The 12,310-nt window shown below is 40.4% G+C and overlaps 1 protein-coding gene across 5 annotated transcripts in view; it reads left to right on the top strand.

Annotated features, from left to right (window-relative positions):
* KYNU (kynureninase) overlaps positions 1-12,310 on the top strand; it is a 79,160-nt gene that overhangs the window by 16,408 nt on the left and 50,442 nt on the right. For all 5 annotated transcript variants that reach the window (XM_072931734.1, XM_072931737.1, XM_072931736.1 and 2 more), the window contains exons 3-4: positions 2,293-2,413; positions 9,041-9,123. In XM_072931734.1, coding sequence (XP_072787835.1) covers positions 2,293-2,413; positions 9,041-9,123 — 204 coding nt within the window. The remainder of the gene's footprint in view (positions 1-2,292; positions 2,414-9,040; positions 9,124-12,310) is intronic.

Consider the following 12,310-nt stretch of genomic DNA (forward strand, 5'->3'; position numbering starts at 1 on the left):
TGGTGGGCTGGTGAGGGGAGTACAGGCAGTGTGAAAGAGATCTTTTATCCTTCAGCTGAGGACAGAGCTCAGATAAGTATAAGCAGATTTAGTCATTCCTTTCTGGTTAATTAACCCATTACATTTTCCCCCTTTTTTTGGTCTGAATATTTCTGACAATAAACTTGCTTTTCCTTTTAGGTTTAAAAGGTATAGAAATGCATCTTTAATGTAGATGAATGGGTATAATTAGTATGCAAAGCAGTGTATGTGATTAGATTTGACCAGTTTGCAGAAATCTGAGTAGATGTGTGAATATATATCTAATTAATCTTAATGCAAATGTATTCTTTGATCCAGGCTACTCTAAGAACACATTTCAATAATTCTTTCTTTATTTCTTTGTCTTTATTTCCTCTATTGTGTTTATTTTCTGTTAGAATATTTCAATATGTATTTCAAATCAACCACAGTTCCTCCAGAAGTTAACAGGGCCAATACTGTGAGAAATAAATGTAATTTGGAGAAAGACAAGTGCTAGGAAAAAAGAATATCACAGTGAATGTGGAGTTGTTGGAGCATGAGGAGGTGCTGATCAGGAGAAATTGCAAAGATGGTGAAAAAAATGAGCAGCAATGGTCCAAAATTAATCTTTTAGTGATGTCAGAGAGGAGGAAGTAAAGAACTTTTTGTCAAAAAAAAAAAAAAAAAAAGTTCATCCAGATTTAGAGTTGATAACACTTCAAGAAATGATTATTTGAAGGAACAGGTATAAGCATGTTAAAATAATTGTATCAAAAAGGCAATGCCCTATCTCTCCAACAGTGAACAGAAGTGTTTTTCTTTAGAAAGGACTGTGGTGTCAGGAAAGCTGGCTTGCTGATAATTCCTCACCTGTTTTACTGCTTGGTGAGTATTGGTGAGATGGAGCTCCAGATTCTTGAGCGAAGATACTTCTCTGTAACCCCAGGGGGACGGTGTTATTGTGTTTCTTGGTAGGAAAAGAACTTTTAATAGAATCAATTTGGGGGCATGGATGATATTTATGCCTCTCTGTTTTCATTCATATTACAATGGAGATGAAAAACAGACAGAGTATCTGCAAAACAGATTAGGCTGAGATTGCTCTCTGATTTATGCTTTTTAAAAGCCTCTAAAACTTTAATTAAGAAATTACCCAAGTTGTCTATACTCCTGAAAAATATGTTTCTGGGGAAGTTCAACAAATTTGGTAATTGTTAGTGGAAAAGTTATTAAGAAACCTTTTCCAGGCTGTTTTCACAGACTGAATTGTAATCTTATTGTTTGTTTTTAGCATGTACCTTAACATGCTCATTCATTTGATCTTTATTCTGAGAGATATTAATTATATTTATCAAAATTGTATGTGATATTGACTTTTAGGGGTATTGTAAGTATAGGTTTAGACAAATGCAAATTGCTACTTCTAGAAGGTCACCATCACTTGTCCCTCCAAGAATCTCTAACATGAGAAGTAACAGAAGAAGTCTGTGTTTGGATTGATAGATGATGACACAGGGTAATTAGATTGTTCAGAGCCTCACTAGAGCTATTATTTATAAATTTCTACTGCCTTGCCTTTCTCCTAATCATTGAAAGGATTTGTCAACATAGATTTCCTCCTTCTCCTCAGATGATGACAGGAAGTGCAACCCACAGTATTTGCTGACAAGACAAGAACTTTTGAGACTGCCTGAAAATATTCTCCTCAGCAATTACATGTTTTCTAAATAGAGATGTAATTGTGCAGGGACAACTTACATGAAAGACACAGATTTACCTAGTCCTAACTTTTATTAAATGCATGATCCCAGTAGCTTCATGACTCATAGTAGGCATATATTGGTGGTGGAAGAAAAGTGGATAGCCCGACTGGAAAAATACTTCCTGTTTACTCACTGTTGGTTACAGACTTAATAAAATTGGCGCCAGTGTCTGCTTCTCACACAGCCCCTGAGAGCTGGGGATTTACTGGTGCCTGAACTCAAATCAGCCCCAAAAATTGTAGGAGGAAAAGGTGAATAGTTGCTTGCAAATTGTTTCCTTAGATGCTCCTCAGGGTTACCTGAGTGATGCTCTAGGAGAGAGGTCAGGATGTGGCACCTCTGTTTGCATGTGGGGACCGTGATGTTCCAGGGGATGGGGGAAGGAACTGAGTGATGCTCTGGGGGTGGCATGTGTGTGTTTGGGGGGTGTGCACGCCTGCTGGCCCTCCTGTGCTGTGTCCCACACCTGCTGAGCTTCCCTTGCTCAGTCCCACGTGTGTTTTGTTTCTCTGGCTTCCCTCCACAGCTGACCTGACTCTGGTGAACGGAGAGGAGAGCTGTGTGTACTTTGCTGGGAATTCTCTTGGGCTCCAGCCAAGAAAAGTGAAAACTTATTTGGATGAAGAGCTGGACAAGTGGGCTCGGACGTGAGTACCCTGCAGGGTGTGCCAGATGCTGGCCTGAGCTTCAGAGGAGCTCTTTATTTTGGGATCTGCCTTGGAACTGCTTGAGCAGCAGAAGAGTGCATTAAAAGTACTGCAGCCCAGGAGTTAAAGATGTTCAGTGTTTCCCTAGCACTGTTTATATCTCTTTTAAAGGCAGGAGCAGTAAAACAGGCAGACAGACCCTTGCAGCTGTGAGAGCCTGTGCTGTGTGTGGTGGCTCTGCCTGGCTCTCCTGGAGGACCTGTGCAGTTTAACCCTCCCCACCCCGCAGTGGTTATAAAGTGTTCCTACAAAGCAGTCAAACCTATTTGGTTGCTGCTGCTTGCTGCTGAATGTGGTGGGGTTCCAAGCCCTGTGATTTTATAATTAATGGTTTTAACTGCGTGATTCAGGCCTTGCAACGAGCAGTTCCCCTTGAAAAAGCACTGAATGAAGGTGATGCTGCAGCCCATGCTGGCAGGTTTTTGGCTCCTCTTAAACCAGGTCTCTGCCTGACAAGTTCATTTTATTTAGAAAGAAGCATTCCTGTCTTCTCAGTATCATCTCAGCGAGGAGCTGAGTGTGAATTACAAGCAGCTTTGCTAAATCAACCTGATGTTTAAGAGACAGGATAAAAGAAAGACACGTTGAGGGAAAGGGACGCTGTCATCATAACAAATGGAGAACTTTTTAATATACATGGGGGAAAGAAAAAGCTTTTTTTGCTCTTTATTTAGGTTTTTTAATATTATGTTCTGTTCCATTAAGAGTCTGTGCTTTGAGATCCCCAGCACCTGCCTGAGCAGCTGGAGCAGGGATGAGTAAGGAAAATGATGAGTAAAAAACAGGGAACTGAAGGTGGGAAAGGAAAATAACATCCAGATGAGTGAGTGAGCTGGGCGAGAGATGAACTCTTTTATAGGGTGCGAGATATGAGTGGAACAGATGTGATTTCATGGTGAGAGAGCAGAGGAAATATGGAGAGGCAGAAGAGGAAAAATGAATTCTGCTAAGTGGGCAGCCTTGTTTCAGCAGGAACGGTTGAGATGGAGGTTCTCAATGCAAATGTGAGAAATCTGTAGCTGCTCTTCCACTTGTAAATGTATGAATGCTGGGAGCTCGTCAATATGGTTTATTGATTCCTGTTTTTCACCTGTATTTTTATAGGTGAGAAGGCTGAGAATGAGGGGGAATGAGTGGGACTTTGGGAAGAGCTCGTTCCTTCTGGTTATTCAGGCAGCACAGCAATGCAGTTTCTCCAGTCGTTTGAAAAAATTGCAACCCCGTCCATTTCTGTGCTGTTATCCCACTTTGTCAGGGAAACAGCTGAGCTCCTTCAAAAGGCAGAAGTCAGATAACATTCTTAGAGTGATGCACTGGGACTGCAAATGTATTTCAGCTCCTTCACTGTATCTTTTCTCTTCCTCACTTCTATTCTTGTGTTTGTCTTTGCTGCAGTGAAAGATGAATTTTTCCTCAGTGACTGTAAAAACCTGGAAGAAAAAGGTAGGCAGTGTGTTCCTTCAGATCACAAGTGCCTTCAGGAACTGTATCTAGGGGGGAAATATGGCTGAACAATGATTTCAAGCCACTGCAAGAGAGGGAGCAAAACTAGAAAGGCTGTTTGCCAAAAACACAGCTTGGCTTCAAAAGCCTTACCCAGAATAAATCAGAAAGCTTAAAAACAAATTAAAACCAAAACAAAACCAAAGTACTTACTAAGAAAAACCCCCCAAATTAAGATCAAAAAAGAAACAATAAAATCCTGAACCTAAAGCAACTGAGACAGCCAGGGTACGATCAAGCTTATTTTGAGGAGAACAGTGTATGCTTAGAGAAGGTGGTGAATGGAATGCAAAGGAATAGGTGGCTGAAGACACAGAAATGAGTACTTTTATTCCAGTCACCAAAGAAAACTTAGCAAAACCCAGTGTGTTTTGGTGGTAGCTGTTCCCAGCTGAAGGCTGTTCAGTGGCTGTTGTGTCAGCAGTGTGGGATATAGTGGCTCTGGCTTAGATAAATAAGTAGCAAGAACCTAGGAAATGGCATGCAAATTAGGTGCATCCATCAAGTCAGCAATGGTATAGATTCTGGCTTTCTTATAAATTGGTTTATTGCATTTTCTGTTTGTTGTGCCTTGGGACCCCTCTCAAAGAGCTGTGAGTCTATTTAAATGGCTTTCACTGCTCGTAGTTAAGGGCAAGAGTGAAAAGGAAGATTACCCAGAGCTGGTCAAGGGCAGGGGAGCAGTAGCTTTATCTCCAGGTAGAGATGGTAACTCATCAGGCAACCAGCTGGGAGAGAAAAGCATGGAAAAGCCTCTCTCTTGTTGTGTTTCCTCTTAGTGCCCACCTTTCCCCACTCTCCTTTGACTGGGGGGTTCCAGCTCTCATCCTATACCTCCCACATACCTCCTCTGGATTTGTATTCTTCCTCTCCATATCCCTTTCCACTGTTCCTTATGCTAATGTAGTGAGATTACAAATCCAAGCCACTGGCATTCTTAGCATGGATTTAAAAGCAGCCTCTGAGGCTTCATCTTTCGGTTATGATTTCAGCTAAATTCAAGATTTATTGAATAAGGGGTGAAAAGGGATGAAGAGTTGTTCCCTCATGTTTAGCCTAGAGTAGCCAATAACCCAATGTCTTAAAAATCCAAACTCCAAGGGACTTTTTTGGTTGGATGAAGGCCAAGAGATGCTTTGCAGTGCCTTGTTTCCCCTCTGCTCTGCCAGAACTGGTTAAGTAATTAAAATATTTTATAGAATCATTACTGTGTGTGAGCATACTCACTGCAGCAGACAATGTCTCTCATCTGAATAACTCATTAAAGTGGAACAATTAAAACAGAAGGGAGCCTGCTGTAGCCAGTTGTGCTCCTGTGAAGGGCTGGCAGGGTGACTGGAGAGAGGGGAGCCTGCTGCATGCAAGTCTTGAGGACTGGAGTTGTTGAGCAAAATTAAGACTGAAAGGGAAAATGAACTGTTCTCTGTGAATGCATCAATGTAGGAGGAGGAAGGAACCACTAATATGAAAAGTATGTTTATAGTAAATATAAACAAGGAATTACTGAATGGAAGCTAGAAATAAAACATATATATACTTCTAAGCATATATACTTGAAGTGGTCTGGCAAGAGGCTGACATGGACAAAGGATATTAACAACCTCCTGGTCTGAGGATGGTTTATAATAGAACACTTGCAGTAGCAAAGACTATTTTCAGCAAGTCAGAAGGTATCTTTGGGTTCGTGTGCTGAACTAGTCCTGCAAGATATGAGGATGCTGCAAACAGGAGTGCAGCTTGGCCAAGCCCTGCTGGACAGCCCCTCCTCTCCTGCCATTCTCAGCGCTCTGTCTTCCAGCAGGTTCTGTGGTAGAGCTGCAAATTCCTGTTTTAATGCCCTGGGATTTTTAGCTTTGTCTTTAATCTGCTGGTCCATACAGTTCTTTATCTTTTGATATGCCTTCCCTTTTTTTTTTTGGCTGTTTCTTTACTTGAAACCTTGGTCCAACTTAAGAGTCTGTATTGGCTCATTAAATACCTTGCATCACTTTTGGCAAAGGAGCAAGAAGGAAATTTGCACTTGAACAAGATTTGGATGAGCACAGAAGATTCCTGAAGATGGCAATTAATTTAAATTCCTTTTCTCACCGCCTTTGAAACCCTGGGATCATCTCAGAAAATGTGTTTCCAGCTCCCCTAGCAAGCTTTAAATCAACCAGACCTCAGCGAATAAAACATGGCATTGTGATTTCCTGCCAAATTGAAAATAAAATGGTAACCAACTAAAAATTAATTTGCACAATGAGAAACTCTCATAGAAGTTGAAGAAATATCTGGTTGTCTGATGCTCTGTGATTTGATGGGTGAAGTTTTGTATTCATTAATTTGGATACCCCAATTTAAATATCTTTTGCTACCTAGGGTGCAGTGGATGAAAAAAGGGATGTAGGCTCTCCATGTATGAGGGGAATGCCAGGAGCATTTGTGTCCTTAAAGATTATTACCCCCAGTGCCTACCAGAGCTGAGAGAGGGGTGGCATAATATACAGAGATATAAATTCTCTGAGGCAGAGCATAGAATTTTACAACCTAAGTGTAATAGGATGTATTGTGCCATCAGCAAAGTCTACAGAGTTTCATGTGATTAAAATAAAAAAAGGGGTCCAAGAATATGCTTTTAACTACCATTTTAGAGGCAATAATTTTTGTCTCTTGGCATTTATATTGGCCATCAAGAGGGAGGCAAGCTGTAAGCTGTGCCGTAATAATAATAATAAGAATAGTAATGAATGCTGCCTCTCCCTTCTTTCAATATGGTTAAATGTCCATGTTTTCCTCTCAAAATAAAACATTTTCATGACAAAAATCTCACAACTGTTTTCATGATAACTTGGAAATTTATTCTGAAATTCTGATAGTCCTGTGTGCTGATAGAGAGAAGTTTCATTAGTAAATTCCCATTAGGATGACACTAATGGCTATAAAATCAGGGAAAGCTAATGAAAGAGAGTCCCATAGGTAGTTAGGACTTATTTTTCCCATCTTATTATATTTGCTATCCTCTTTCAGAAGTATAGATTCCCTCAGGCTGGGAACCACTGAAAAATCTTTGGGGGTTTTATTTTAACAGTCTGTATTATCCTAAAGTCCCTTGATCGCTGTATTACAGTAAAGAATAAGACAGGAAATTACCAATAAATGTCTTGCTGTTTGTGAAACATATACCCCTGTCTTCAGGGAATGCAGCTGCATTTTGGGCTGATAGAAGGGAGGATATTTTAGCACTACTCCTGCCCCTCGCAGCATTTTCTCCCCTCCCCACCCGCTGCCTTTATTCCTCATCTATGAAATGCTCTTTTAAATGAGGGTTATTTCACACTGCCTGCTCTCTGCTGTCGAGGACTCATCAGAGAGCAATTGTAAAATGGAGGAAAGCAGTCAGCTGCTGCACCAGGACCTCATCCAAACTGAGGAGCAGGGTCCTCCTTGTCTGTGTGGGACTGCACTTGTTGAGCACGGGGCTTATTTTATCTGTAAGAGGTGTTCAGCTGTACCTTTGCACTCCTTCAGTTGTTCACCTAATCTAGCCCAAAATTAAATGAGGTTTTGTAAGGATGAGAGGCTTCAAATGGTTAACATGGCTGTGCTTTTTAAAAGCATCAGCTCCCCTATTTTTTAGGTTTGTAGTTTTGTTTTGGAAATATTCCTATGAGGCATGAATTAGACTCAAGTCAATCAAAAAGGGTCTGGCTGTAAAATGCACAGGTAATTTTTGCAAGAAACAGAATGAAACTCTACCTGAGAAGGAAAAGTATGAAGTGGATAGGGAAAGCCAATCTTTTAAATAGCCTTGAGGATGCAGTAGTGTCGCATGCATCCTCTTTTCTCATGTCTTGATCTGCCAGCTGTCCTCCTATGCTTTTCAGTGAATCTTGTGGGCCAGCTCTTCTTTAAAAGGTTTACTACTTTCTTCCTTTTCTCTCACATCAAAGCTTTTAGGACTTCTGCTCTCTACCCAGCTTCCTACTGGCTTTGTCTTTATTTTGAAACAGCTTTATACTCAGCCTCATGCAGCCTGGTGTTTCTAACTCCACAAGTACCCTGTGGTGCTCAGCAAATATGAAAATTATCCAGTGTGAGATGGGAGCCCAGAGCAATGTTTTCCTGGATTAGCACCATTATTACTTTTCTCAATCTGCCTCCATTTGCATTTAAATCTGTACTTTACACCCTGCATGTTTAAGAAAATAGACAACTTTTTATTTATATATGCATAGCAGATATATAAGAAAACTTAGATGTTTTCTTCTCTGTCAAAATTGCCGGAAAATTTAGTTCAGAGTACTTAATCCAGAACTGAATTTATACATCTGTCACTTCAGAGTACCAACACACTTGAGTTTAAGGTGACCATAGGACCCCCTCCAGACAGGAGCAGTTTGAAATAGAAAGTTTTAAAATACCCTTTGTCAACACAAAATTCTTTATGCACACTGAGATCTAGAACAATTTTTCAGGGAGAAGGAAAGAAATAAAAATTAGCAAGCAGCTCTGTTGTTTCAGGGATGCACCTGCCCCTGCATGAAGTACCCTCTGGTTTAGGCAGAAGAGTCAGTTCAGTCAGGAGATGCAGGAGGATGGAAATTGTTTCTGACAAGAAATATTCCTGTCTGGGAGCAAGGCAGTGTTTAAGTCTCTCATCCTCTGCACCACCTAATGCCCAGCCAGAAATGCAGGCTGGGAAGTCTGTGGGGTGATCTCTGCTGTCTGTGCAGTGACATGAACCTGGCTTTGCAGGTGCCATCCCACACTGGGATGCCCTAGATTTCCTTACAGAACCCATCTAGCCACTTCCAGGGGGCTTGTGAAAAAGCTATCATCTTTGATTCTGAGGAATTTCCAGAGGAATTTTGTGGGCCAAAGTAAATAGTTTTCAAGCAACTGAAATCCTCTTATGAACCAATAAATTGCCTTTGTTCTCAGGTTTAATGGTATGAGAAAAGTGTTGTTCTCAGCTTAGGCAATTCTTATCCTCCAAATGTGGAGTCTACAAATCAGATATGACTCTTAGGACTGATCCAATTAGAATACCACACATTTTCATCATTTTTCCTTCCTTTTCAGAGGCGTCCATGGCCATTTCAATGGCCAGCGCCCGTGGGCTTTGGCAGACGAGTGCATCGTGGACCTGATGGCTGAGCTGGTTGGTAGGTGTGACATGCAGGGGAAAACCTTTCTCCAGAAATAAAACAAATTTTCCTTAGTGATGGCATAAATGAATGCCTGATAATTCAGTTCTGATAGTCACTATTGGGAGTTGCCTTCAACACGTACATTCTTTAAGACTCAAAAACCTGAAACTTTGTAGGCAGAAATTAGTTCCTTTTATTCTTCTGTTTGCAAGCAGGTTTTCTTGTGTATGGACTAATGTTTTATTTTAAGGCTGTGCAAGTGTTTTAGGGGATGAATGTGTGTGATAATGTATGACCATGTGCATACCATGAAACTAATTTCAGCACTAATTTCTTGGGGCATCATAAACCACCATAAAACACATGAAGCCCTTTTAAATGGTACTTGGTATTGTAGAGTCTCAGTCACTCTTCCAGAAGTAAAATTATGAACTTTCCCCTTTGATAAATTATTTATATCTAGGAATTTTCTGGTTTTCCTCTTTTCCCTGCCACTAAATCCAGACCCATATTTAAGTGCTGCTTATGGTAATGAAGCAGATAATATGGGCAGGACCTGCTATTGATGAGTTCCCATGACCCTGCTGTCCCCCTTGAGGAGCCTGAAGTGCTGCAGGACTTTGGCAGGAAGCACTTCTGGTTATTCCAGAGATAGAGGAGCCCTGGAGACTCCTCCTCGTGAGTTTGCCATGAAAGCAGTCAGCTGAGTGGGAATGCAAATCTCCTCTATCAGTTTTTACTCTGTGTAGTTGCTGAAATAATCTTTCACTGGGATTTCCTTCAGAGTTGTCTCTAAAGGAGGAAGAGGAAATTATCTTGGCAGGGTCTTTTTCTCCCCAGCCCTCCCAGCTGTTGCCAAGGCTAGGTTAGTAGATTTTGGGGAGATCTGGCCCATATTTCAATGTAGGTGTTGAAGGCAACTCTCAGTAGTGACTATCAGAACTGAATTATCAGGCATTCATTTGTGCCATCACTAAGGAAAAATATTACCCTTATGTTGGCCTACTGCATTCTAGATATTGTATTGTAATTTCTCCTCCAACTGCAGACAAGTGTTCAATGAGAAAATTATGGTTTTTCTCCTTCAAGCAAAGCAAATGGGGTTGGAACAATTGGGAGCAGAGACATTAACAAATGTTTCATGACAAGTTTATTTATAAACTTATAAATAAAATCCCCCTCTGAATTCTTTATGAAGTTTCCAAATAGCTAAAATAGTGGGTGTTATTATTGGAGCAGAACAAATGCAATAAATTATTGTTGTAGTTGGTTTATCCATGATGTAAACTCTGAGATAATATAAATATGAGTGTGGCTACATCACTGCACTATGTAGAAAAATCCCATCTGCAGTATGAAATAAAAATCTCAAAAATGGAGATTGGGGATTCTGATTTTGTAAATTAGTATTGTTGTACCTGGTGCTGCTCAGGAGGTTAAGAAGTTACTTCTCTTGCTTTCATTACATTCAAGGGCAAGCTCAGCACCCTCATCCATTAAGCATCATAAGACATAAAAATGTGGAAATGCAAAGGAGTGGAGGGTGTTGAAATGCTGAACACAGCTGATTTAAGGGTTTCTCCATATGACCCATCTCCCTTGGCCAGTGGATATTCTTGTTCTGGTAGGGTACAACCAGGAAGATGTGGAAAGATGCCTTGGAATTTTCAACTGGAAACCTTGAATTTAACTAAGCAGGCAGACAAGAACTTCTCTTATGTCATATTCGCAGGCACCCCAGTTAGTAACCAAGGTAAGACCAAGACCCATTTAGTAACCAAGGTAAGACGTTCTTCACATAATCAGAAAAGAGAGAGCTAAGATCCCCCAAAGGCCAGCTGGAAAGTTATCATCTTTCTCTGCATCACCTCCTGTGGCTGTTTGCCTCTGCTGTGTTTGCAGAATGTGGAGCCCCGAGGCAGGCTGAGCCCTGACCTCCTGCCTCTGCCCCTGCCAGGGTTCCCCTGGCTCAGCTGTAGGTTAAGAGTCACTGCAGAAAGCAGAGAACGAGGCTGGGACCCTTTTACCCTTAACCATCTGTCTTGGAGAGGCTGCCAACTAAGCTTCTATTTTAATATTAATTTAACTACAAGATGCATTGTAGATGTAAGGAGACGGAAATGAGAGCTTTGCTTAAATTTCATCTAGTTGCTCGTCCATCTCCTTACTTTTATTTACCAACCTCCATGTGACACCAGTGCTTTTACATCACCATGGCTTAACCACAATTAACTTATTATCCTTTTTTCCATGGTAAACAAATATTCCAAAATTTTCAATTAAAAAATATGACTGAAGTAACATATACACTAACCTAAATTTTGTTTTTAAAATTATTTCCTGGGAAGTGCTTCCTGTTGTTTTCCTCAAAGATAAAAAACATGCTTTAGATTCTGTTCTCCAGAATTTTTGGGACTTTGTTTGATTAGATTGTAAAATGTCTAGGTTCACATCTGGCCCTCAAATTTGTGTGCAGGGTTTTGTTTAGAAAATACCCTCATAGTTCTTTTTCAGGACCCAGGTGAGTGATTCTTAGAATGCAGATGAATTATTATTTCCCAAATAATGGATGTATCATAGTAAATTCCAATTTTTAAAATTGTAGGCAATGGTGATGAAGTTAAAAGGATAAATGGAGGGGAAAAAAAGCTATGCTAAAGTGCTCTTTTTAATGTGGTATTCCACAGATTTGTGAAGTGATTTAGGTTGGAAGGGATCTTAAAGTTCCTGCACTCACAATTTATGCTTAAGTAACATTTTCCAACAAAAAATAATATTGATTATATATGAGTATGTAGCTGAATGAATTCTGAATTTGCTTTCTTATTGACTTTAATGTAAGAACAACAAGAGAACCTTACCGTGTTTTTTATTCATACTGAACCTGCTTTGGAGGAAGAGGAAGAATTGTCATTTCTCACCCTAAGTAGTTGTAGTAACTAAAACTTATTCAGGAATGGACCAAGGACTGTAAAACACTTTTGTCTGCTTAATGGTTTATAGTGCACGAACACCTTGCTTATTAAAGGCAGTCACATTTTCTTGTTCAATGAAAGTTACAGTAGTAAATACGTTGTGAAATGAAGAGTCAAGGTCAGTGGAGGCCAAAGCTTTTTTCCTGTGCTCACACCAAGTGGCAGAAGGCAGTGAAGGCAATCTCTGCCTCTCCTAGCAGACTTTATTAAAACATTACAACCTTGGC

The sequence above is a fragment of the Taeniopygia guttata genome, chromosome 7 (assembly GCF_048771995.1).
Source record: "Taeniopygia guttata chromosome 7, bTaeGut7.mat, whole genome shotgun sequence".
Lineage (NCBI taxonomy): Eukaryota > Metazoa > Chordata > Aves > Passeriformes > Estrildidae > Taeniopygia > Taeniopygia guttata.